At 50.2% G+C, this 27,679-nt stretch overlaps 1 protein-coding gene across 1 annotated transcript; it reads right to left on the reverse strand.

Annotated features, from left to right (window-relative positions):
* Nucleotides 1-1,092: 1,092 nt before the first annotated feature.
* On the reverse strand, nt 1,093-27,084 carry LOC129328292 (zinc finger protein 260-like). Its single transcript, XM_054977255.1, has 2 exons — nt 26,939-27,084; nt 1,093-3,963 (listed from the first exon to the last, which is right to left on the reverse strand). The coding sequence occupies exons 1-2, from the start codon at nt 27,057-27,059 to the stop codon at nt 2,219-2,221; spliced, it is 1,866 nt and encodes a 621-aa protein (XP_054833230.1). The 5' UTR covers nt 27,060-27,084; the 3' UTR covers nt 1,093-2,218.
* Between the last annotated feature and the right edge of the window lie 595 nt (nt 27,085-27,679).

Below are 27,679 nucleotides of genomic sequence, written 5' to 3' on the forward strand. Positions count from 1 at the left end.
TTATGCTACAATAAAATTGGTTAGTCTTAAAGGTGCTACTGGACTCTTTTTGATTTTATAATCATGTGATCATTTTATAATTAGTGCTGTTCAGGGGGTCATTTCATAGAAAAAGAGCTGGAGGAACTCATTAGCATAACTCATTAGCATATGCCATGCCCTCTGACATCACCAGAAGTGTGTCAGTAACACGACTGATTTGTATATGCCACACACACCCCTGACATCACCTATCCTGGCTGTTTAGGAACCCAATCCTGGCCATTCAGATGCGAAATTGGACCCAAAATGGCAAAAAAGGGCTGAAAAGGGGCCCAAAATGGTCAGGATCGGGCTGCTGCTGTGCTGGAGAGTGATCCACTACCCGTCAAAGGCCTGATCCGGGCTGTTTCGGCCCCAATCCAGGCCAAAACGGGCCCAAGATGGCTGAGGGTCAGATGGGCAGGGCCACCTGTCATGTGACCTCTTCAGGGAACTGCCAGAATTGTGTTCCTGTACAGTCCCCTTCGAAATGAGCCCTGGTGCTGTTGTGGGTGGATAAAATGTGCTCTCAGAATAACACAACCACATTTCCGGACAAGGTGCTAATATTGCATCCCAGGAGGGGGCAAAGACTGGTGCATGGCAATCTTCTACTGTTTGTGGATCGAGTGCTAAGAAAGTCAGGAACAAGGTGTGCAAAAAAGCCCAGAGAGCCAGCCAACATAGGCCAAATGCTCTGGTGTGCTGCTCTTAGGCACAAGTGTCCAGGGCTCCCTCCCCCTGTTCTAAAGACTGAACAATGAAGCCTGTACAGAGCCTTTCAAAGGGCCCGCTCTTAGTGCAAAGATCGCATTCAGTTTTGTGTTTTATTAGCGCAGAGATAAAAGGGATGAGAATGCTTCCCTATTCCTCTAATTTTTTGTCTAAACCCCCCTTTAAAAAATGTTCAGAATTTCTTCTCTACAAAAAAAAATTGTGATTTACTGCCCAACCCGAAGCAAATTTATTTAGAAGTCAATTCTGTTGAGTTTAATCCACTCCCAGGTGGCACCACACAGGCCTGAAGTGATGAAGTCCAGCATGAGGCTCAATTTCTTGGAAGTGTCCCTCTTTACCAAAGTTCCAAAGAGTTTATTGTCTATAGCCATTGGCCGTCACAATTTACCAAACATCAACTAATAGTTAAATCCATTATCACAGTTTGTAGCGGTTAATTAAAATGAATTAAAACAGTACAGTATGCCAAACAATCCCAGGGATCACGAAACAGCCTCATTCAGTACCACCTTAGATCTTATCTTTTTGGCTGCGAGTGCGAAATGAGAGACTCTATAGGACACATGATTATCAATATCAGATAACAAAAACACAATCTTCTCTATTTCAGAATATGTTTGTGACTGATAGGATTCTGGCCAAGAATTTAGCTCTGGGTACCCTATATAATGGACAATATATACGCAATATAATGCCAAACTGATTCAGAACTGGCCATCCGGCAACCCTCGTGTGAACACTTTTGTGTGCTGAAGGAGATACACCTTCAGTCAAGCTGCGGTTGAAATAATCTTTTTGCCGATTGCAAGAGATGTCCTTTCATTTTTTGCTTGTGACAAATTGCTTTGGGAATTGAAATTTGGAACATAGAAGAACATGAAGGAAATGACTTGTTTCAGGCGGTGAAGATGGGAAGAAATTAGCCCGCAAGGAAGTTTTAGATTAGAACAACCTAAGAGGACTGTTTATGGTGTGGGGTTGTAAAACTACACATACTATGGGGAGACTGAACATGAGGTGCCTTAAGGGAGGAGAGAGAAAAATATGCACGTTTTGCTCACCAGGGGTAGTATGTAAGTTTGTTTGATGTTAAGAGAAAGGATGGAGGGGAGAATAAGGAGGGAATTAGAAAGATAGATGATCCTAGTCAAGGAAAGCTACTATCAAACACTTCATGAAACAAAGAAGGCAAAATTAGATGATGGTGGGATGGCTATTCCCTAGTGTGCTTATTGAGTTGTACAGTACGGTTGCTCCTATCATTGAAGCTCTTCCCACATTCCAAGCATTTATATGGGTTCTTCCCTGTGTGAACTTTTTGGTGTCTAGTTAGGCGGCTATTGAAAGAGAAGCTCTTCCTACACTCCAAGCATTTATATGACTTCCCTCCTGTGTGAACATTTTGATGGCTAGTCAGGTAGGTATTCTGAGAGAAGCGCTGCCCACACTCCAAGCATTTTTATGGCTTCTCCCCCGTGTGAATCTTTTCATGTCTAGTTAGGCGGTAAGATTCAGAGAAGCTCTTCCCACACTCCAAGCATTTATATGGCTTCTCCTCCATGTGAATGTTTTGATGGCGAGTAAGGGAGCCTTTCTGAGAAAAGCTCTTCCCACACTCCAAGCATTTATATGGCTTCTCCCCCGTGTGAACCTTTTCATGTCTAGTTAGGTGGTAAGATTCAGAGAAGCTCTTCCCACACTCCAAGCATTTATATGGCTTCTCTCTCGTGTGAACCTTTTCATGTCTAGTTAGGATGTAAGATTCAAAGAAGCGCTGCCCACACTTCAAGCATTTATATGGTTTCTCCCCTGTGTGAATCCTGTGATGTTTAGTGAGGTCACCATTGTGAGAGTAGCTCTTCCCACACTCCAAGCATTTATATGGCTTCTCCTCCATGTGAATGTTTTGATGGCTAGTAAGGGAGCCTTTCTGAGAAAAGCTCTTGCCACACTCCAAGCATTTATATGGCTTCTCCCCCGTGTGAATCTTTTGATGGACAGTTAGGGAGCTGTTCTGAGAGAAGCTCTTCCCACACTCCAAGCATTTATATGGCTTCTCCCCTGTGTGAACCTTTTGATGGCTAGTTAGACTGCTATTTTGAGAGAAGTTCTTCCCACACTCCAAGCATTTATACGGCTTCTCCCCTGTGTGAACCTTTTGGTGTCTAGTTAGGAGGTTATTGAAAGAGAAGCTCTTCCCACACTTCAAGCATGTATATGGCTTCTTCCCCGTGTGAACCTTTTCATGTCTAGTCAGGTACGTATTCTGAGAGAAGCAGTGCCCACACTCCAAGCATTTATATGGCTTCTTCCCCGTGTGAACCTTTTCATGTCTAGTTAGGGTACCTTTCCGCGAGAATCTCTTCCCACATTCCAAGCATTTATATGGCTTCTCCCCTGTGTGAAGCTTTTGATGGCTAGTTAGGGTACCTTTCTGAGAGAACCTCTTCCCACACTCCAAACATTTATACGGCTTTTCCCGTGTGTGAAGCTTTTCATGTCTAGTTAGGTGGCAAGATTCAGAGAAGCTCTTCCCACACTCCAAGCATTTATATGGCTTCTCTCCTGTGTGAACCTTTTGATGCCTAGTCAGGTGGCTATTCTGAGAGAAGCTCTTTCCACACTCCAAGCATTTATGTGGCTTCTCCCCTGTGTGAAGCTTTTGATGTCTAGGTAGGTTACATTTATAAGAGAAGCTCTTCCCACATTCTAAGCATTTATATGGCTTTTCCCCTGTGTGAACCTTCTGATGGACAGTTAGGAGTCTATTGAAAGAGAATCTCTTCCCACACTCCAAACATTTATATGGCTTCTCGCCCATGTTCATCTTCTGATGTTTAGCCAACTTGCTATTCTGGAAAAAGGTCTTTCCACACTCTGAGCGTTTATATCTTTTCCAGAATGTTGAAATGTTCTGACATATTTCAAGTCTGAGTTCACATCTCAATGATTTGGCTTTCCAGTGACCCTTATGCCTTCTCTTTCTCTTCTGCATTTCATCGTTGCCTGGGTCCTCAGGTGTCTTCCTGCTCTGATGGGCAAGCAATTTCTTCCTCTGCTTCTGTTTTGCTTCCCTTTTGCTTCTCTGCTGCTTCTTTGGTACCACTTGATCCCCTGGTTTTGCTTCTCCATCCAGATTTTCATTTCGTTCCACAACTGCCCTTCCTTGTTCCTTCTCACTTGCCATCGCCCTCACATCTGCAACTGTAAGAGAGAGACAGAAATCAAGTTTTTAAAAGCTGGACATAAAAAAGATAAAAATATCTGTTAGCAAGTAAAATGAGTATAGTACTTTTTACACTGAGATCCAGGAGCCTGAAATAATTACAGGCATATGTAATCACTAGCAACAAAGCCCGTTGTGGGGAAAAATACAACAGGCTCTAGAAATGGGAGGCCAGATAGGCAGGCATTCCTTCCTCCTCCATCACTGATCTTGGCTGGTGAAAGGGGGGGAAGGTTTCCTGCTTCACACGTGATTTCTTTTACTTGAAGGGGGGGTTCCTACCTGCTGCATGTCTAATACAGGCCAGGAAAAGGGGGGGCGGGCATTGCCACCTGCTCAGCTTCTGACCCCACCTGGGTGAAGTGGAAATGGCCATTGCTTCCCGTGCCACGCCTGATCTCAGTCACGTGAGAGGGTGGTGGGCTTTGCTACTTGCTCCCCACCTGATACAGGCCGGGTAAAGGGGGGGTAGGCATTGCTACCTGGTCTGCTCCTGACTGCAGGCGGGTGAAGGGGAAACAGGCATTGCCTCCTGCTCCATGCCTGATTACAGATGGGTGAAGGGGTTGGGTTTGGCCACCAGATCAGTGCTTTATTTTGGTAGGTTGAAGGGAGTGAGCATTGCAACCTGCTCTGCTCCTTCTCCCGGCTGAGTGAAGAGAAGAGCATTGCCTCCTGGTCTGCACCTGAACCCAGCCAGGTGAATGTGCGAGGAGGGCATTACTCCCTGATTCACTTCTGATCCCAGCTGGGTTACAGCAGCAGGCATTGCCACCTGCTCTGCTCCTGATCCCAGCTGGCAGAAGTGGGGTGGGCATTGCCATCTGGTCCGCTCCTAATACCAGCTATGTTAAGGTGGGGGGTGGGCATGGCCACCTCCTCCACTCCTAATACCAGCTGGCTTAAGGCGGCGGTGTGCATGGCTGTCTCCACAGTGACTTATTCCGATAGACTGAAGGAGCTGGGCATTGCCACCTGCTCCGTGCCTTATCCTGGCTGGGAGAAGGGAAGAAGGGCATTGCCTCCTGCCCAGACAGGTGAAAGCGTGGGGTGGTCATTACCAGCTGCTCCACTCCTGATCCCAATGCTAACACAACTGGGGCACCCAGGATACAAAAGAAATTTGCTGACAAATTTTCCACCTGTAGGACACCTAATGTGGTGTATATTATCCAATGTGGATGCCCTTTAGTGTGCATAGGCAGCACCAAAAGACCTTTGAAAATCAGAGTGCAGGAACACATTTCGCGCATCAGAAATGCAGTAACAGAGGCACCACCTGTAGCCCACTTTTTGGAACCTCATCATGGAGCTAGAGATATTAAAGTATCTGTCCTGTTCTCTTTGGATTCGAAACCCCAACAGGATTGTTCACGTAAATGGGAATACTTGTGGAAAACTACAATGAAGATAACGACATGTACTAATATTAAAGAGAACATTTACAAAATGATTTATCGTTGGTACATGACACCAAAGAAGATTGCGCTAGGGAACTTGAATACTTCTAATAAATGCTGGAAATGTAAGAAACATGAGGGCTCCCTCTACCACATGTGGTGGTCGTGTGAGGTAGCTAGGCAGTACTGGGGGGAAATAATAAGAGAAATGAGTGAAATTTTACAGTTTCAAATAAATAAGAACCCAGAACTCCTGCTACTAAACTTGGGAATGGAGGGAATTCCAGCCCATCATAGGACGTTGATATTTTATATGACAGCAGCAGCTAGACTTTTGTATGCGCAAAAATGGAAAGTACAAGAAGTGCCAACTATTGAAGATTGGATCTACAAATTGCTGTATATGGCTGAAATGGACAAGATGACGAGAAAATTGAGAGATCTGGACTCAGGGCAGTTTAACACGGACTGGGAGAAGCTGAAACAACATCTGGAGAAGAAATGGGAGGTGGGAGGAAAACTGTGGCAGTTTGAGAACTACTGAAGTATAATATAAGTATAAAAGAGAGGGGTGACTTTACCGGGGGAGGAAGAGAAAAGTGAACTTATAAGCAGTTAGATTAATAGATTGATATATATATATAGATATGTATAGGTTAATTGATAGAACATTGATAGAGAATAATTAATGATAAGGTTTAAACATGAGGATTGAGTAACTAACAATATTTTCTTTCTTTGATAAGATTTATATGCACCAAACTGAATGTACAGAAGAGTTAAATTGATTGACTATGTGATGAGCTATATAGAATTACCATAAAAAGATGAAATGAGTAACATATAGAGAACAAATCAAATTGTTTGATTTGTTTGATTTAAATGTGGGAAATTTTTATGGTTTATGATATATAGGTTTATGATATATAGAAATATTCAGAATGGGAAAAGGGGATAAATTGTTTATCCAAGGACGTACAGTTTGGGTGTATAGTAAGTAAAGGAGTTAAAGATGTACTGCTTAATATAATGGAGAATGCATATCTGTTTTAGATAGAGGAATTTAATAGAAGTAAGGGAAAAGGGACAGAGGGGGGGAAAGCTGTTGGAAGTCAACAAAAGGGGGGGAAAGGGAGGGGGTTAGAAATGAAAAATTTGGGGAAAATTGAATGTAATGTAAAAATAATAATATTCTAACCCAATAAAAATTTTTCTAAAAAAAAAAAAAGGATTGTTCACGTAAATTATTACAGTTGGAAACAGAATGTATTTATTAATTTAGCTGCCTGCTCCCCTATGGGTTGAATCATGAAATGGAATTTTCTTGTTTTTTGTAAAATCAATTTGTATTCTGTAAATAACTTGCTCCTTTTAAGTGCCTTTTTGTCATTTGTATATGGTCCGGATAGATTATTTCCTGATAAGATGGTGTACTTAAATATTGGATAACTTACAGACTTTGTCATTAGATTGTAGCTGCATTCACTATGATTTATTTGTGGTTACCGTCCCTTTAATTGGCTGGATACACAAGAGTTCACTGCCCCTTTAATTGGCTGGTTATATAAGAGTTTAGTGTTTGGTGAGTCACACGGCATTGCTCCGTCAGATCTTACCAACTGGGTGTTATGATTAAGGCTTGTGAGAGACCAGTGACTATATGGCTAGGACACGGTGTTGTTACATTCATATTAATAATTTCCGACCATTACATATTTGTATTGTATCTTTTTTATAGTTTGTTCAATCATGCCTGTGAAGAAGTTTGTTGTGTGAAACAGGAATTGAAAATCAGCTGGCGTAAGACCCGTAGGCTGTTGTTGAAGATTGATCACAGCTCCTTTTCCATTTGGAGAATGGTCTGCTCTTTGAAAAGGACATATGGAAAACAATAAGTGTTTCTCTCAGCAGTTGGAGTGTTTATAATTTGAATGACTTGTCCATTGACTGAATATGTATTGTGGTTTATGACCTTGTAGATTTTGTATCATTCACATGTTGCACTTTGCACTTTAAAATTTCTAAAAACTTCCCATAGCCTGAAATATACATAAAAATTTATATAAGTATTTTTAGATAATTATACTGCCTCCTTGTGGTAGTTGGTGTTTTTGCCACTCCTGATCCCAACTGGGTGATGGCCGGGGTGGGCACTGCCACCCGATCTGCTCCTGATTCCAGAAAGGTGAAGGGGGCAGGCACTACAATCTGCTCTGCTCCTGATCCAATCTGGGCGAAGGGGGGTGGGCATTTTCACTTGCTCCACTCCTAATACCACCTGGGTTATGGTCAGGGAGGGAATTGCCACCTGCTCCACTGCTAATACGAGCTGAGTTCAGGTGGATGCGGGCATTTCCACGTCCTGCACTTCTATCCCAGCTGGGTTAAAGTGGGGATGGGCATCTCCATCTTCTTGTGATCCCAGCTGGATGAAGGGGAGGCAGGCATTGCCACTTGCTCTGCTCTTTATACCAGCTGGGTTAAGGTGGAGGTGGGAATTGCCACCTGCTTTGCTTTGAATACCAGCTGGGTGAGGGGGGGCATTGCCACCTGCTCTGCACGAGATCTCAGCTGGATGAAGGGGAGTGGGTGTTGCCACCTGCTCTGCTCCTAATACCAACTGGGTTATGGCAGGGGGTGCGAATTGCCACCATCTCCACTTCTAATATCAGCTGGGTTAAGGTGGGGGTGGGCATTGCCAGCTGCTCCACTCCCAATACCAGCTTGGTTAAGGTGGGGGTGGGCATTGCCACCTGCTCTGCTCCTAATTAGGGGTGTGCAAGCCAAAAATTTTCGGCTAAAGCCGAAAGCCAAAAGCCGAAAGAGGAATCTCTTTCGAATAAGCCGAAAGCCGAAACGGCCAGCCGTTTAGGCTTTCGGCTTTCTTTCGGCTTTTTCAATGGGAAAATGCCTCCGGCGTCTTCCCGGACGTCTGGGGGAGGCATTTTCCCACCGAATCAGCCCAAAATTGGTGGGGACCTTCCTCTAACCCCTCTCTACAAACCCCCAAGTTTCAGACCGATTGGACTTTGGGGGGCCATGTTATGGCCCCCCAAAGCAGGTCCCCCTATCCTCCCATAAGAAAGCGAAGGAGCATCTTCTTCATTATTTCCTATGGGGAAAAAATGAAGAAGCAGGCTTCCTTTGCCAGGGGTGGCATTTTGCATGCAAAATGCCCCCTTACCCTCAGGGGCCCTTCTCCCACCCCTCCTCCCAACCCCCCACCAAGGCTCAGCCTGCTCCCACTTGGGGGGGGCATTTCATGGCCTCCCCAAGTAGCTGCTCTCATCTCTACCACTGACAGCTGGGGGAGGCTTGTCTTGCCAGGGGTGGCATTTTGCATGCAAAATGCCCCCCATCCCTCTGGGGCCCTTCTCCCACCCTTCCTCCCACCCCCCACCAAGGCTCAGACTCCTCCCACTTGGGGGGGCATTTCATGGCCTCCCCAAGTAGGTGCTCTCAGCCCCCAAAGTCCACCCCCTACAGCCCCACACAAACCCAATTCCCTCCCAGCTGCCACACACAGGCCCAAATCCCAACATTAGCCCCTCACAGACCCAAATCCACCCCCAGCTGCCCCACACCCACCATAACCCCAGGGACAGGCTGGCAAAGGCCAGCCCTCTCCCTTTGTTCCCTATGCTGGGAACTTCTAAACTCTCTTTCCCTGGGCAATTCTGCACAGCCCAGGGGTGCCACAATGGTGGGAACACTTCTGAGTGCCACCTGGTCCCTGTGAAAGAGCACCTGAACCACAGACACCCTCCCTCAAATTCCCCCACCACCTACAGAGATGGCTGGCCAGCCAGCCCCATTGTTCCCTATGATGGGAACCAAGTGCACAACAAAGAATAAAACAAGAACAACACAAAACTAAAGTTTTTAAAAAAATATTTTCTCCCTTCCAAAGTACAAGTAGGCAAAGCATAATGACACATTACACCAGCAGTCCCCCACACAGAAAAATAACATGACTCACTTAACATCAGAGAATCACAAAGCATGATTCCTGTCAAAAACATTTTATTTCTTGAACAGCTTTAGGTTACACAGCAGGGGGGAACACCAAAGGGCATGGCAGCAGTATCTTACACAAAAGTAACACAACTCACTTAACATCAGAGAATCACAAAAGCACAATTCCTTTCAAAAACACTTTATTTCTTGAACAGCTTTAGGTTACACAGTAGGAGGGCACAACAGGGCATGATAGCAATGTACTACAAAAAATAATACAACCCACTTCACCGTTTTTGACAGCAATTGTGTTTGAGTGATTCTCTGATGTGAAGTGAGTTGTGTTATTTTTGTGTAGTACACTGCTTTCCTGCTCTGTTGTGCCTTCCTACTGTGTAACCTAAAGTAGTTAAAGAAATAAAGTGCTTTTAACAGAAATTTTTTGGGGTGATTCTTTAATGTGAAGTGAGTTGTGTTATTTTTGTGTAAGATACTGCTGCCATGCCCTTTGGTGTTCCCCCCTGCTGTGTGGGGGGTGGGAGGAGGGGTGGGAGAAGGGCCCCTGAGGGTAAGGGGGCATTTTGCATGCAAAATGCCACCCCTGGCAAAGGAATCCTGCTTCTTCATTTTTTCCCCATAGGAAATAATGAAGAAGATGCTCCTTCGCTTTCTTATGGGAGGATAGAGGGACCTGCTTTGGGGGGCCATAACATGGCCCCCCAAAGTCCAATCGGTCTGAAACTTGGGGGTTTGTAGAGAGGAGTTAGAGGAAGGTCCCCACCAATTTTGGGCTGATTCGGTGGGAAAATGCCTCCCCCATACGTCCGGGAAGACGCCAGAGGCATTTTCCCATTGAAAAAGCCGAAAGCCAAAAGAAAGCCGAAACGTTTCGGCTTTTTTTCTTTCGGCTAAGCCGAAACGTTTCGGCTAACCCGAAAGAAGCCGAAACACTTTTGTTTCGGCTTTCTTTCGGCTTTCAGAAAGCCGAAATGCACATCCCTATTCCTAATACCCTAACTGGAAGAAGCAAAAACCCGCGAGAGTACCAAAATCATTAAACAGATTATTAAACAGCATGGGCACTTAGTTGCCCATTTACCATGTTGTCACAACCCACCCAGGGTAGGTTATAGACACATGTATAGCCTTCGTGATAAACTGGTACATTCAGACATGCAGCCACAGAATCAGGAGAGATAACTCCCCAGAGGTCATCACAACTGCGGCCACTGCAGTGTTTGCAGGTTGGCAATCACAGGTAACGTGGTGATACTTAAGCAATCCAATGGACATCTTCAGTTGAAGACGTTTTCTACCTGCAGCATTCCAGGTGTGGTATGTCTTATAGAATGCCCGTGTGGTGAAATATACATTGGCAGTACCACCCGTGCAGTGAGGATTAGGACACAGGGACATCAATCCAAAATTAGACAGAGGGTAGAGGAAGCTCCCCTCACTTCCCATTTTGTTCGTAAGAACCATACAGAAGGAGATCTAAGATACACAGTAACAGAGGTGGTTAGGGACAAAGACGGCAGAATACAACATCATCATCTTTGGAGACGGGAAGCCTGGTGGATTGTTTGTTGAGCAGGAATTGTTGGCAAGCGCCCCACACAGAGCCACTGGAATACTGGCATTTGGATTTGGGCTTTGCTTTTGGATCAAAACTCCAAGAAGGACATAAACTCCTGGCTGAATGACGTGCCTTCTCCAGACTATTTTGCATTGGAGATTTTGATTGTGAAATTTGGAATGGATCCAAATGTTTAAAGATATTCAACAGGTAAGTATGAGAAAAGTCAATAAATATCTCAGTAATAAATGTTCTTCTCTTTTCAGATGAAGTGTTGATGGTGGGTTGCAGCTGTATAGATCCACGATGCCCGATGTGCAGTGCCGGCTTAGTACCGCAGTTTCATATTCATAACCTCCTCAGGGGAAAAGTATATCCACCCCAACAATAATCATTCAGTACGTCTGTAATCAAGTCCATCCAAATAGTCAAAGTCAGTACAATCACAATGAATCTCAAATGCCGTTCTCACCTGTTGAATATCTTATTGTAACTGAGTGTTGCATTGTTGGGCATTGTGGACTCATACAGCTGCAACTCACCGTCAACACTTTATCTCTAAAGAAGAATACTAATTACTGTCTTTATTGATGTTATTTATTGACTTTAAAGATAATGACCTGATGAATATCTTCCTTTATTGGTTGTTGTATTGTTCCCCATGTGGACACTTCTAGGTGCATGGAATTATTTGTTGGTGCATGACATTTTGATGATGATACATTTGATTCCTTGATTGGTACTGGTGAGTTTTTTACTCTATTATATTGTTGTGATAACTTTTAGTGATTGAGCATTATTTCCTACTTGTGTGTTATTCACTTGTTCTACTTTTCACTCCAAATTCCAGCTGTGTTAAGGCGAGGGGTAGTTATTGACACCTACTCCGGTCCTAATACCTGATGGGTGAAGGGGGTGCGGGCATTGCGGCCTACTTGGTGCCTGATTCCGGCAGGGTGAAAATGGGAAGGGCATTGCCGCCTGCTCAGTGACTTATTCTCGTAGATTGCCACCTTCCCTGCTCCTTATCCTGGCTGGGTGAAGGGAAGAAGGGCACTGCCTCATGCTCTGACCTGATCCCAGCCAAATGCAGCCAAGGAGTGGGCATTGCCACGTGCTCCACTCCTGATCCCAACTGCGTGATGGTGGGAGTGGGCATTGCCACCTGCTCCCCTCCTGATTCCAGACAGGTGAAGTGGAGCAGGCATTACCATCTGCTATTCCTGATCTCAGCTGGATGAAGGGGGGTGGGCTTTGCCACCTGCTCCACTCCTAATACCAGCTGGGTTAGGTGGGGGTGGGAATTGCCGGGGGTGGGGACTGCCACCTGCTCCACTTCTAATGTGAGCTAGATAAGGTGGGGGGTGGGCATTGCCACCTGCTCTGTTATTGATCCCAGCTGGCTGAAGAGAGGTGAGTATTGCCATCTGCCCCACTCCTAATACCAGTTGGGTTAAGGTGGGGGTGGGCATTGCCACATCCTCAAGTTCTAATACCAGTTGGGTAAGGTGGGGGCAGGCATTGCCACTTCTGATCCCAGCTGGCTGAAGGGGAAGTGGGCACTGCCACCTACCCCACTCCTAACACCAGGTGGGTTAAGGCAGGGGTGGGCATTGCCACCTGCTCTGCTCCTAATATTAGCTAGATTAAGGCAGGGGATAGGTATTGCTGGGGGTGGGTATTGCCACCTTCTCCACTTCTAATACCAGCTGAGTAAGGTGGGGGCATGGGCATTGCCTCCTGCTCTGCTCCTGATTCCAGATGGTTGAAGGGGGAGAACATTGCCACCTACCTCGCTCCTAATACCAGCTGGATAATGCAGGGGCGGGCATTGCCATCCCCTCTGCTCCTGATCCCTCCTGGCTGAAGTGGGGTGGGCATTGCCACCTGCTCTTCTCCTAATACCAGCTGAGTGAAGATGGGGGGGGCAGGCATTGCCATCTGTTCTGCTCCTGATCCCAGATGGCTGAAGGGAAGCAGGTATTGCTACCTGCCCCGCTGTCATGGTCCAGCCTGGGCTCAGTGAGAGTGAGGACTCCTCCTCAGGAGGAGAGGGGCTTCGTGTAGCCAGCCAGGACTCCTCAGGAGAAGAGGAGCTCCATGCAGCCAGCCCTGACTCAGCAGAGGCTGGTAATCAGGAGCCACAGCTGTTGGCTAATCAGAGCCTACAGCCAGCAGCTGAAGCAGAGCCATCAGTACTCTCCAGCCCCAGCACCACAGGGGAAGTGCAGCCAGGGACTTCCACAGGGGAAGCTCAGTCAGGGACTGCCAGCACCACAGGGGAAGCCCAGCCAGAGGCTTCCACCCCCCCAGGTTCACCCACACCCAGAGAACGCCGCAGACAGCGCCAGAGACTGGAGCTGCAGGAGAGACGGCGCAGTGCTCGTCTCCTGAGCCAACGCCAGCTGCTGGAGGGTGATGATGAGTAGCTTCAGGATGGAGCCCCAGCAGCTGGCTGAAAACCATGCCTGGCTATAAAAGCCAGTCAGGAGCAACAGCCAGGCATGGAAGCAACGTCTCTACTGTCTGCAACCACTCCGTGCTCCGTGAACCTTGCCCGTGCCTACTGTTGGACCTGACACTACCGGTAACTGACCTTGGACTGTGCCTGACCTTGCTCTTGGACTCTGGACTCAACTCTGGCATTAGCTTGTGCTCTGACCACTGCTTTGACTTGGCTTTTGGCTCCTGAAACTCCCTCTGGACTTGGTATCAAGGTTTGGACCTGCACCACCCTGCTTGGGCTGGCCCAGCCCGTGACAGATTGCTTCCACCACACTTCCCGGCATGGACGCAGTGATGCCCACCCCGGGAAGCCTGGCAATGCTGCAGGACCAGGTGCTGCAATTAACCCAAGCACTGGTGACTTTGCAGCAGCAGATTGCTACTCTTCTTGTTGCCCCTGCTGCACCTCTGCCTGCAAAATGCCCAGTGAGGCCTCCTGACAGTTTTGAGGGCAATGTGGAAGAATTCCCAGCGTTTCTTGCCCAGTGCCAGTTGTACATTGAACTCCGGGCCAGAGACTTTCCCACGGATAAAGTCAAAGTTGGCTTCATCCTCAGCCTGTTAAAGGGGCAGGCAGCAAGATGGGCCACACCCTTGCTACTGGCTAAATCCCCTCTGCTGGGGGACTTTCCAAACTTCGTGGCTCACATTACCGCCGTCTTTGCCAACCCTCTGAAAGCCATCAAAGCAAACCAGAAAATCCGTGCCCTCACCCAGGGAAATGGGACTGTGGCTCAGTATACCACAGATTTCCAGCTACTGGCTCAGGACCTGAACTGGAACGAGGCAGCCCTAGTGGATCAGTACCTGGAAGGGCTGTCCGACGAAGTTCTTGATGAAGTGGCTCGATCGGAAAGGCCGGTGGATCTGCAGGCTCTTATTCTCCTATGCCTACGAATCGAGGGGAGACTGGAGAGCAGGAAAACAGCCCATGCATTGCGCCATCGGCCTCCGTCCAGAGCCTCACCTGAAGACAGGGGTAAGCCTGTGCAGTTAGGGGGGCCTCGCCCCCCCTTGCCCCCAGAGGAAAAGGAGCGACGCCAGGCCCACCACCTCTGTTGGTACTGCGGTGAGGCAGGCCACTATGCCAACAGCTGCCCTGCAAAGAAGAAAATCTCCGCTACAGGGCGAGAGCAGCCTCTTGTAAAGCAACTGGTTGGGGTGGCCAATGCCTCCGACGACCATCCTGAACCTTTCTTGGTGCCAGTGAAGCTTTGCTTACCCGACAGCCGGGTCCTGTTTGTGTATGCCATGATAGATTCGGGAGCCTCCCACTGTTTCATAGATGCTCACTTCGCAGCCCAGCACAAAATTCCTCTTCAGTCCAAGGAGGCACCCACCATAGTTGAAGCCATTGACGGGCGCCCGCTATGCTCTGGCCCAGTGGTCAAAGAGACCCAGCCACTCACGCTACGAATCCAGCAGCATCAGGAGAAGCTCTGCTTCGACGTTGCGAGTACACCTCGGTTCCCCCTCATCTTGGGACTTTCCTGGCTCAGCCTCCACGACCCCATCATCAGGTGGGGCCAACTGGACCTCCAATTTCGGGACTCATGTCCGCACCTGACCCAGCCTACGGTCCTGGCCACGGTCACAGCTGCACCAACCTCGTCCACCCTGCCCAAACTGTATATGGACTTCCAGGATGTGTTTGAGGAGAAGGGAGCGGACCAACTTCCCCCCCACCGACCATATGACTGCGCCATTGACCTGCTTCCAGGCTCACCCCTGCCGGTGGGACGCCTGTATTCACTGACAGAGCCTGAGCTGGCTGCACTCAGGGATTTTCTTGCCAAAAACCTGCAGCGGGGGTTCATCCGCCCGTCCACCTCGCCCACCTCCGCTCCTGTATTATTCGTCAAAAAGAAAAGTGGGGAACTCCGGTTATGCAACGATTACCGGGCCCTGAATAAAATCACTGTCCGAGACAGGTACCCACTTCCCCTGATCGCCGACCTGCTAGAGCAATTGAAGGGAGCCCAGATCTATACCAAACTTGATCTTCGGGGGGCATATAACCTAGTGCGTATCCGGAAAGGCGATGAGTGGAAGACAGCTTTCAGTACTCGATATGGACAGTATGAGTACCTTGTAATGCCGTTCGGGCTGACCAATGCACCAGCTGTGTTCCAGAGGTTCATGAACGACATCTTTCGCAACCTCCTGGATCAGTTTGTCATAATTTATTTGGATGACATCTTGATTTATTCCCGGGATCCTGCAGACCACCCACAGCATGTACGAACCGTGCTTCAGCGACTACGGCAACATGGTCTGTTTGCCAAGTTGGAAAAGTGTGCCTTCCACCTCCGGACGGTGGAATTCCTTGGCCATGTAATTTCACCCCAGGGGATTCAGATGGACCCCAGGAAGGTTGAGGCCGTACAGACTTGGCAAGCCCCCCGTTCCCGAAAGGATGTGCAGCGTTTTCTGGGCTTCGCCAATTATTATCGCCAGTTTATCCCCAGCTTTGCCGAGACCACTGTACCACTGACGCAGCTACTGCGGCCCCGGGTGCCATTCCAATGGACTCCTGAAGCAGACCAAGCTTTCCAAGCCCTGAAGGGCTGCTTCACTGCTGGACCGGTCTTGCGATACCCAGACCCCCAGCTGCCATTCACTGTGGAAGCGGACGCTTCTAGCACCGCGATTGGGGCTGTACTGTCCCAGCGAGAGACATCCTCAAGCCCTCTGCGACCCTGCGCCTATTACTCCCGCCAGCTCACCCCAGCAGAGAAAAACTATACCATCTGGGAGAGGGAATTGCTCGCCATCAAGGCAGCCTTTGAGGTTTGGCGGCACCACCTTGAGGGGGCACGACACCCGGTCCAGGTACTCACAGACCACCGAAATCTGGAACACCTCCAGACAGCTCGTCGCCTGAACCAGAGACAGATCCGGTGGTCCTTATTCTTTTCCCGGTTCAACTTTAAAATCACCTATGTGCCCAGCTCCCAGAATAAACGAGCTGATGCCCTCTCGAGAAAGCCGGAGTACGCTTCACCGGCTGGAGAGGAACATCCCCTGACCACCATATTACCTCCAGAAGCTCTTGCAGCCGTCCAAACCACCCCGGGACTCTCTGCCAGAATTCGCATGCAACAATTTCAGGACTCATTCGCCCAGAAGCAGCTCCAGGACCTCCACATGTCCTCACACCCAAATGCATCTGGATTTGGGGAAGAACATGGCCTGCTCACCCAGCGGGGTCGGGTTTATATTCCCCCAGGCCCATTGCGCACCGAAGTACTACAACTGGCACATGATGCCAAGCCTGCTGGACATTTCGGCCGTCACAAAACCACCCACCTACTGACCCGGGAGTTTTGGTGGCCCCGGATTCAATCTGACGTGGCCCGATATGTGAGCACCTGTGATACCTGCAGACGGGCCAAGGACCACCCTGAGAAACCATCTGGACTCTTATTGCCCCTGCCTACACCTCCGGGGCCCTGGAAATTTATCTCCATGGACTTTATCACTGACCTGCCCTGCTCCAAAGGTCACACCTGTATCCTGGTGGTGGTGGACCTGTTCACTAAGATGGCTCATTTTGTTCCCTGTCCCGGACTTCCTACAGCCCCGGCTACTGCACAGCTCTACTTACAACACGTCTTCAGGTTCCATGGTATACCCGACCATCTGATCACAGACCGGGGAGCCCAATTCACCTCCCGGTTCTGGCGTGCCCTGCATACCCTCCTCGGCACCCAGGTCCACTTGTCCTCTGCGCACCACCCCCAATCCGATGGGCAAACTGAACGCACAAATGCAACCCTGGAACAGTACCTGAGGTGCTATACGAACTACCAGCAAGATAACTGGGTGGCCCTACTCCCCCTGGCCGAATTCGCCTACAACAATGCGGTGCACACGTCCACCCAACAAACACCCTTCATGGCAAACTATGGATATCACCCTCGGTTCTTCCCCAGCACTACCCCCTCCACTGGTGTTCCTGCTGCCAATGACTACCTCCAAGAACTCCAGTCTCTACACCAACTCTTGAACGAGCAGTTGCAACAGGCCAAGGAGGCATACAAAAAGGCTGCAGACCGGAAGCGCCAACCCGGTGAACCCTTGAAGGTGGGAGATCAGGTCTGGCTCTCAACCCGCCACATACGGACCCAGAGACCATCCCGAAAACTGGATGCCCGATTTATCGGCCCATTCACCATCACGGACCAGGTCAACTCTGTGGCTTTCCGACTGCACTTGCCTCCTACGCTCCCGATCCACCCGGTCTTCCATCGATCTCTCCTCATTCCTGCCTTGCCCCTGGACCCACAGAGACCCAAGCCACTTCCTCCCCCACCAGTGCTTATTGATAGGCAAGAAGAATATGAAGTTGCCCAGATCCTGGACTCCCGCCGCCGCCGGGGACAGCTGCAATATCTAGTCGACTGGAAGGGTTATGGCCCGGAAGACCGATCCTGGGAGCCTGCCAGTAATCTCCATGCTCTGGACATCATCTGCCAGTTCCACAGGGCCTACCCCCGGAAACCCGGCCCGCGGAATGGAGGGGGGCCTGAGGGAGGGGATGGTGTCATGGTCCAGCCTGGGCTCAGTGAGAGTGAGGACTCCTCCTCAGGAGGAGAGGGGCTTCGTGTAGCCAGCCAGGACTCCTCAGGAGAAGAGGAGCTCCATGCAGCCAGCCCTGACTCAGCAGAGGCTGGTAATCAGGAGCCACAGCTGTTGGCTAATCAGAGCCTACAGCCAGCAGCTGAAGCAGAGCCATCAGTACTCTCCAGCCCCAGCACCACAGGGGAAGTGCAGCCAGGGACTTCCACAGGGGAAGCTCAGTCAGGGACTGCCAGCACCACAGGGGAAGCCCAGCCAGAGGCTTCCACCCCCCCAGGTTCACCCACACCCAGAGAACGCCGCAGACAGCGCCAGAGACTGGAGCTGCAGGAGAGACGGCGCAGTGCTCGTCTCCTGAGCCAACGCCAGCTGCTGGAGGGTGATGATGAGTAGCTTCAGGATGGAGCCCCAGCAGCTGGCTGAAAACCATGCCTGGCTATAAAAGCCAGTCAGGAGCAACAGCCAGGCATGGAAGCAACGTCTCTACTGTCTGCAACCACTCCGTGCTCCGTGAACCTTGCCCGTGCCTACTGTTGGACCTGACACTACCGGTAACTGACCTTGGACTGTGCCTGACCTTGCTCTTGGACTCTGGACTCAACTCTGGCATTAGCTTGTGCTCTGACCACTGCTTTGACTTGGCTTTTGGCTCCTGAAACTCCCTCTGGACTTGGTATCAAGGTTTGGACCTGCACCACCCTGCTTGGGCTGGCCCAGCCCGTGACACTCGCTCCTAATACCAGCTGGGTTAAGGCATTGGACGGGCATTGGCACGTGCTCCGCTCCTAATATCAGCTGGATTAAGGCAGGGGTGGACATTGCCACCTGCTATACTCCTAATATTAGCTGGGTTAAGGTGGGCGTGAGCATTGCCACCTGTTCCGTTGCTAATACCAGCTGGGTGAAAGCGGGCAGCTGGTATTGCCACCTGTTCCCATTCTGATCCTCGCCTGGCCTTCCTGTCACAGCACATTTTCTAGAGGGACATTGTGCCTCGCCTGGGCTTTCCTCCACAGCAGTGCACCAGGGTATAAAGTGAGTTGTCTGAAATACGCTTACTCAATTATGTAGTAGGACTAGCAACAAAGCTGGTTGTGGGAAAAAATACAATGGGCTGCTTGCCTGATCCTCCAGGGTGGGGGGACATTGCCACCTGCTCCACTCCTGATCCAGGGTGGGTGAAGGGACAGGCACTGCCGACTGCTCTGCACCTGAACATAGCTGAACATAGCTGGGTGTAACTAGGAGTAGGCATTGCCATCTGCTCCATTCTTGATTCCAGTTGAGTGAAGGGGGGTGGCATTACCTCCTAATCCGCACCTGATAATGGCTGGGAGAACGGGGGCAAGCCTTGCCAGCTGCTCTTCTCCTGATCCTGGCTGGGTGATGAGGGGTGGGCATGGCCACCTACATCCGCTCTTGATCCTGGCTGGGTGAAGTGGCAGTGGGCATTTTCCCCTGCTCTGTGACTGATCCCAAATGGGTGACGAGGGACAGGTATTTTCACCTGCTCCGCACCTGTTTGCAGCCATGAAAAGAGAAGGTGGGCATTGCATCCTGCTCTGCACCTTATCCCAAACCTAGCACAAATGGATGGCTATTTCTGCATGTACTTTTCAGCATACCCGGATATGTATAGGATGCATATGGATTGTAATCTGCTCCTTATATTTCATTGCTGCTATTATTGCATAGGATATACTTTGTAATGTTGATATGAAATGATTGTTCAATTTTTATTATTGTATGCACTGATAAATTAAGTAGCGCTTGTACTTTAATTGATAAATTGGGGAATTGAAAACGTATTGTGTGGAATTCCTGTGGGATCGCCCCTCTTTGTTTTTGTTCTGCACCTTATCCCAGGCAGCTGAATGCATGGGGTAAGCATTGCTACCCGCTCCAAGCCTGATCCCAGCCAGGTGAGGGGTGGCAGGCATTGCCTCCTGCTCCATGCCTGATTTTGGCCTGGTGAATGTTGCGGGCGTTTCTGCTTCTTTTGAGCCTGATCCCAGCTGGGTGAAGAAGGGTGGGCATTGTGACCTTCTCCACACCTGATCCCAGCTGGGTGTAGGGGGGAGAGGTCATTGCCTCCTCCCCTGTGCCTGATTCTGCCTGGGTGAAGGTAGGAGGTGGGTGTTGCCACCTGCTTCATTCTTGATCAAAGCTGGTTGAAGCGGGGTGGGCACTGCCACCTGCTCTGGTCCTGATACCAGCTGGGTGAATGCAGGGGCCACTTGCTCCGCATTGCCACATGCCCCGCATTGCCACATGCTCCTCAGGTGCAATTATTTGTTTTTTTTTAGCCTGCCCTCTGATAAAGAGTCCCAGGTGGGTTCACAATGTAAAACTACAGAATAATAACATCCAATAAAAACAATATAAACATACAATAAAGCAGATTTAAGACACCAGATCAAACAGTAATTACCACCATCTGGGTGAGGGGGCGCATATAGATATAAAACAGCATAGGGGAGAGACTCACCTACTGAAGGACACCACATACTAGAGGATAATGTGGTGACACCTGGTCTACAAGCGCCACCCTCTGTGCCAGACTGTGGAGAAACAACAGTCTAGTGAGCTAGATCATATGCTCTGCACATGTCTGGTTATTTGGTCCTTCTGGGAGGAAGTCATTACTCATATTAATTTTGTGTTAGAACTTATAGACTTATCAACATTTGAAAATATCACATACAGACAATGCATGGGGAATTATTTTTAGGTATCTAGGGATTTTTTATAAACGCTTATTGTCCGAGGCCCGGCCCGGAGGCCTCGGATTCGCCGCAGCAGCCCCCCGCCCCCGCAGCAACGCCCCCCGTCTCCCGCAACGGCTCCCCGCCCCCGCAGCAACGCCCACCCATCTCCCGCAACGCCCCCCCGGCCCCCGCAGCAACGCCCAACCGTCCCCCGCTATCACCCCCCGGCGCTTACCAGGGGGACGGCAGCACAGGGGGAGAAGGCGCGAGGCGCGACGGCCCACGAGGCGGCCCGCCCTTCCCCGAAGCGCCCGCCCGGCTGCCGGTCGAGCATGCGGGCGGATGGCCGTTCGTCGGCGCAACGCCCCGGCGGCATCGGTGGCGGCCAGCGCTGCAGCCGCGGCGGCAGGGCACAGGCAACGGGAAGGCCAGGGGCAGGCCAGCCCGGGCCAGGCGGCCAGACGCCGGCGCAGGCGCTCTCGGCCAGCCCGGACCCCGCCCCGCGGCGGCAGGGAGGGGGAGGGAAGGAGGCCAACCAGGCCCAGCCCAGCCCTCGGGCGGGAACAGAACAGGCCGAGCGCGGCCAGGAGCGGCCCGGCCCGCCGCCAGTCAGGAGGAGGGAGGGCAGTCGGGCCAGGGAGGCGGGAGGGATCCATGGAGCCCGCCAATGGGCTAGGACCGGGTGGGGCCAGCAGGTATGGCCGCACCTGGCCCAGGTGGTGGGGATGACTGTGGGTGGAGGAGCATGGGAGAGGGGGTGGGGCTGAAATGAGCCAAAGGGTACTTAAGAGGGCTTCCCTGGCAAGCCGAGGAGAAGAGGTGAGGTCAGACTGCCCTGAAGCCAAGGTACAGCTGACCGGGTGGAGCCAATTGCTGTCCGGAGACCCCCGGTACAGACAGGGGCCGCCCTTTCTGAGGCAGCCAGGGGAGGGGACCCGCTCACCCGTGTCCCCACCAAGCCAACCCATCACCCCAGGACGGACCCGCCGGAGTCAGCCCGCCAGGACCCGCCGTCACCACCACTGGGGGGCGCCGCCGGGCTTGACACTTATGTATAGATTTTCTGGCACTGTGTAGGACTGGTGTTTGGTTTTGCCTTGCTGTTTCTTTTTTGCTTTCTTTTTTGTTTCTTTTTTACACAAATAAATAATCTGAAAACATTATTTTAAAAAAAATCACTTGGGGATTATTCCTCCCTCCCCAATAAATAGAAGCAATGTGTATAAACATCTTATTATATAAAAGAGTAAGCATGTTCCAGACAACTCACTTCCTATACTGGTGCCCCACCAGAGGGTGCTGCTGCAGAGGGAAGCCCAGGCAGGGCAGCCTGAACTCCAGAGAGCTCAGGGCAGCAGGCAGTGCAGGCCAGGTTCAGGAAGGGAGCAGGAGGCAATGCTCACCCCCCTCCTTCACCCAGCTGGGATCAGGAACAGAGCAGGTGGCAATGCCCACAGCCTGCCTTAACCCAACTGAGATCAGGTGCAGAGTAGGTGGTAATGCCCAGCCCCCCTTCACCCAGTTTGGATCAGAACAGGAGCAGGTGGCAATGCCCGCACATCCAGCAGGGTATAAAGCAAAGAGCAAGAGACAATGCCTGCTCCCCGCTTCATCCAGCAAATATCAGGCATGGAGAAGGTGGCAATTCCTGTAACCTGCCTTCACCCACTTGGGATCTGGACTAGAGTAGGTGGCAGTGCCCACCTTTTGCCTTCACCCAGTTGGAATCAGGAGTGGAGGAGGTGGCCATGCTCACCACCCGCCTTCACCCGGCTGGGACCAGGGCAGAGCAGACAGCAATGTCCACCCTTCCAACAACCAGCTGGGATCATGAGCGGAGCAAGTGGCAATGCCTGCTCCCACCATCACCCAGTTGGGATTGGGAGCGGAGCAAGTGGCAATGACCTCCCCCCTTCAACCGGCTGGGATCCGGCGTGGTGCAGGAAGCGGCCACTTCAGACAGTGGAGTACGTGGTAATGTCAGGCTCCCCTTCAACCCACGGGAATCAAGCACAGAGCAAGCCGCAATGCCCCCCTTCTTTACTCAGCCTAGATCAATGTCTACCACCCCTTCACATGGCTGGGATCAGCTATGGAGCAGGAGGTAATGCCCACTTCCCGCCTTCACCAGCCAGGATCAGGAGCAGAGCAGGTGGCCTTTCCTGCCTCTCTTCACTTGGCGTGGATCAGACACCGAGCAGGTGGCAATGTCCGTCCCGTGCTTTCACTCAGAGGAAGTGGCAATGAGCACCCTCCACCCTCACCCAGCCTGGATCAGTCACACAGGAGGAGGCAGTGCCCACCTGCCCACCCTCCCCTTTCAAGATCCCATAATATTTGGTTGTTGTGGGTTTTCCGGGCTGTATCGCCGTGGTCTTGGCATTGTAGTTCCTGACGTTTCGCCAGCAGCTGTGGCTGGCATCTTCAGAGGTGTAGCACCAAAAGACAGAGATCTCTCAGTGTCACAGTGCGGAAAAGATGTTGGCAGGTCATTTGTATCTACTCAGGAAGGTGGGTTTGGGCTGAGTCATCCTGTAAGAGTTTCCCAGGGTGTGGAATGCTAATTGAGGGAGGCTTCACTGTATCCTGAGGAGGTTCTTTTGCATATGGATTGTGACAGATAAAGGTAGGCTGGCCAATGGGTGGTAAGGAGGGAAGTAATCAGGAAAAGGAAGAAGGGTACGGAGGCTTTCAGGGAAGGGAAATAGGAAGTAGGAGGCGAAAACAAAATGAGATGCCCACCCAATTCCCTGTAGTTGCCCATCTGTAAACATGCTAGTCATCAAAATTGTAATGCTACAAAGAAGGAACCACCTTTGCTTGAAAAAAAACTATGATGGTAAGAAAAGAATCTACAGGAAATGCAGGAAACTCTTTCCCACCCACCCAGAGAACAGTTGTTAAACGCAATCTCTTACTATATAACGGAGTAAGCGTATTCAAGACGACTCACTTCCTACCCTGGTGCACCACAAGACGGTCCTGCCATGGCAGGAAGCCCAGGCTGGGATCCAGACAGGAGCTGGTGGCAATGCCAGCCCTTTGCCTTCACCCAGTTGGTAATAGGAGCGGAACAGGTGGCAATGCCCACCTCCATCTTAACCTAGCTGATATTAAGAGCAGACCAGGTGGCAATGCCCACCCTCCACTTCAACCCAGCTATTAGGAACAGAGCAGGTGGCAATGCCCGCCCCACTTCAGCCAGCTGGGATCAGGAGCAGAGTAGGTGACATTGCCCACCTCCTGCCTTAACCAAGATGGTATTAGGACCCACTCCCCTTCACCCAGCTGGGATAAGGCTTGGAGCAGGAGGTAATGCCTGTCTCCATTTCACCCAGCCATAATCAGACACGCAGGAGGCAATGCCAGTTTCCCCTTCACTCGTCTGGGATCAGGAATGGAGCAGGAGGCAATGCCTGGCCCCATTTATCCTGGCTTGTATTAGGTGTGGAGCAGGTAGCAAAGCCCACCACCCCTTCATATGGCTGAGTTCAGGTATCGAGCAGGTGGCTATACCCATCCCCCTCCTTCAGTGGCTGGGATCAGAGACAGAGGAGGGGGGAATGCCTGCCTGCCTGGCCGCCCTCCCCTTTCTAGAGCTCGTTGCCCTTTCCCCCACAACGGGCTTTTTTGCTAGTCTATGTGAATAAAAGGCTTCTACAGTCAGCATAACTTCTCAGAAAATAAAGCTAGATGTCCTCAAAATTGGGTACTAGCTTTGGGATGATTGAAGATCAAACACAGGGCAAAACACAAAAGGAATCGCAACATCCCAGACCACCCAATCTCCCCAAACCTCAGCTCCCTTGGCTTTATGCTTCAGATGCAATGGCCGTCCGGGGCAGGCAGGCAGAGCTCACCCAAAGATAAAGAGAGGGGCCTCAAAATTGGCCTCTTGCTTCAGGATGGAGATGGGACTTGCTATGCTCCAAACGAAGGTAATTGGGCCACTGAGGTCCAGCTAATTTCCAGCACCTCCCCCCACCCTGAATTTCCAGCAGAAGCTACAGTTGACTATGGCAGGCATAACTCGTCAATAAATAAAGGTAAGGGTCTCAAAAATGACACACACACACACCCGTTGGCAGCCCAGAGAAAGAAAACAGAACACTATCCCCTCCTTTGGTAAACAAAGGAGGTTTAAGAATGTTCCTGAGCTAACATAGGCAGTGAAGTTCAGTGGTTAGAGGACCTCTCCAGGATCTAGGAGGTTCACAAACGATTCTCCATTTGTCACTAAAAGTGGACGGTTGACCTTGGGTCAGGCATGCATATTCCGCCTAACCTACCTCACAGGGGTTATATAAATCTTTAATTTTGCCTACAGTTTGCCAGGAAAAGATGATTTCTGAGGTTTTTGCTTCATCCAGTATTCATGGGACTCTTTTGTCTGGAGGCAGAGCTGGGGCTGCCAACTCCATTTCGGGAAGTTCCTGGAGATTTGAGGGTGGAGCCTAGAGAGGGTGAGGCATAAGGCCATAAGAGTCCTCCCTCTAAAGCAGCCATTTTCTCCAGAGGAAGTGGTCTGTTTACTATGGAGATAACTGCTAGTTTAGGGAAATCTCCAGCCCCCTCCTGGATGGCAACCTCGGTCAGAACTGCTCACTCAGTATTCAAAATACTGTTAAATGTCTCAAATGAGCATACCCCAACCAAAATAATATGGCAGTCACTGAGGCTAATGGAGCCGGCAAGCAAAGCGAGAGGTGAGACGGCGCCCCTCTATAATAATTGGGAAAGAGGAAGAAATGGAGAGGGGGTTCCTGGAGATGGCCCGTGAGAAGGAAGCCCAGACACGGCAGCTCGAAAATAAGACGAAGGGGATTCAACCGCCCCTTCCCGGAGCTCTCAGAGCCAGGGCAGGGCAGCGATTAGAACGTCTAAGTATTACCTCAGAGACCTGCTTTGTATCCCCGGGACACTTCCCTGGATTCTCCCTGGGTGACCTCGGACCAGCCACCATCTCTCAGCCCAACGTACCTCTCAGAGGAGACGCGAGGATAAAATGGAGAAGAGAACCACGTCAGCTGCTTTGGGTCCCCGGTGGGGAGGCACAGGGGGCAGAAGCGAAGTACATACCGCATAGAAGGGACAGTTGCTCGTCTTTGGCAAGCAGAACTCAAAAGAAAACACAGGAGCACAGCGAGCCAATGGGTAGCCATGTCAGACTGGACCAGCATCATCATCACTACCTTCGATTTATATCCAGGATGACTGAACACCCACTCAGAGCGGTTTACAAAGCATGTTATTATTATCCACACCCTGTGGGGTGGGTGAGGCTGAGAGAGCTCTGAAAGAGCTGTGACTGGTCCAAGGTCACCCATCTGGCTTCAAGTGGAGCCGTGGGGAATCCAACCCGGTTCTCCAGATTAGAGTCCTGCACTCTTAACCGCTAAACCAAACTGGCTCCTTTGGTGTTATCTTCTGAAGTTTCCAATGTATCGGGGTGAGTTTCATCAATCTGCAGTTGAAATACTGTGAATATGGGGCTGGCCCAAGGTTGGCTTGGCACCCACTGCTCTCAGCTGGACAAGGGACAGGAGAAATGTTACAAGGGGAAGCAGTTCTGACTCAAAAATCCCCGTTCATCACTTGGAACCTGGTGGCAGCATCTGTTGCCCGGCACCCATTTCTTTGCTCCTCAACTTTATGATGCAACAGAAAACTCACAGATTCCACTCCAACCAAGGGCGGGGGGGGGGGGGTCTGCCTGCAGAGGGCCTGAGCCAGGGGCCTTTCCCAGCCCTGCAGTCAAAGGCCCTCCTCTCTAAACCCCTTTCCAATTGGCATGAGTCGAACCAGTGAGTTTCAACAAGCAAAGCAGGAGCTCTGCCATGGAACAAGGGCCCCTCCTTAGGAAGACCAGTTCCTCTCTCCTCCCATCAGCTTCAATCACACAAGGAGAGGACTCCTGCAGAGCCAATCCATGTCAAAATACAAAGACCAGAGAAGGAAATATGGACTGCAGGGATTTGCTAGCATGAACCTAATCCAATATTGTCCATATCTCTTGATCAGAGCCCTCTTCATCAACAGATTTCAGCATGAATGTATTGAATGTTTTCTTTTTCACGGACTGTAATATCCCCAGGGGTGGGAGTTCCAACCTTTCCTCTGTGGCCAATGAACGTTGAGTCCTGAAATCAAAGAGGGCCAAAGGAGGATGCAGCTCCCTCCCCTCCCTTCTATTCTGTAGTTGGGATAAAAGAGAAAGGCTCCTTACCCAGAGACACCAGGGTTTCGTAGTTTTCCTGCATCACTTCCCAGTAGAGTTTTCTTTGGTCCGGATCCAGGAGAGCCCATTCCTCCTCCGAGAAGAACACGGCTACTTCCTCAAAGGACATCTGGGAGCTCTGAAAGAGGAAAATGTTGCCCCCTGGATAATCCATTCCCATTCCCGAGTGTTCAAGAAAGAAAGCAGAATCTCACCTGCCAGCCCTTTGAGCCAATGAATACCAGACATCAAACAGGTGGCAAGAAAAATGGCATTATCCTGTTCTTCAGCCTCTGACATGTAAGACACTGAAAGCCTCCAAGAAATACAACCACAGGACGTTGCCCAGAACTGGGCTTGTGTTGATTGAATCCAATTAAATATTTAAAAAACTGAACTGATTGTGCAACTATCTACTGAACTTTCTTGCACATTTTGTCCCAGAAATACATGGAAAATGTATTTGCACAGACTGTATCTACTTGATGTATTTTTGTTTGTAGAGGTTTACTATGTTACTTAAAAGCTTGCATCCAATTCTGTAAACACAAACCAGCCTAACTAAGGTCATTATATCTTTTCTTTAATTCCCACCCACTCAACACACCCATGGCCTGACCCCAGCCGTGATTTTTGGGACTCGGCAGGTGAGAGATCCAGGGCACCGACAGCTACGCACAAACCTGCTGCAGAAATCTGAGACCTTTTGTGCATTATGGAATGTTTGACAAATGAGCAACAAGGAAGCCA

This window comes from Eublepharis macularius, chromosome 4 (assembly GCF_028583425.1).
Source record: "Eublepharis macularius isolate TG4126 chromosome 4, MPM_Emac_v1.0, whole genome shotgun sequence".
Classification (NCBI taxonomy): domain Eukaryota; kingdom Metazoa; phylum Chordata; class Lepidosauria; order Squamata; family Eublepharidae; genus Eublepharis; species Eublepharis macularius.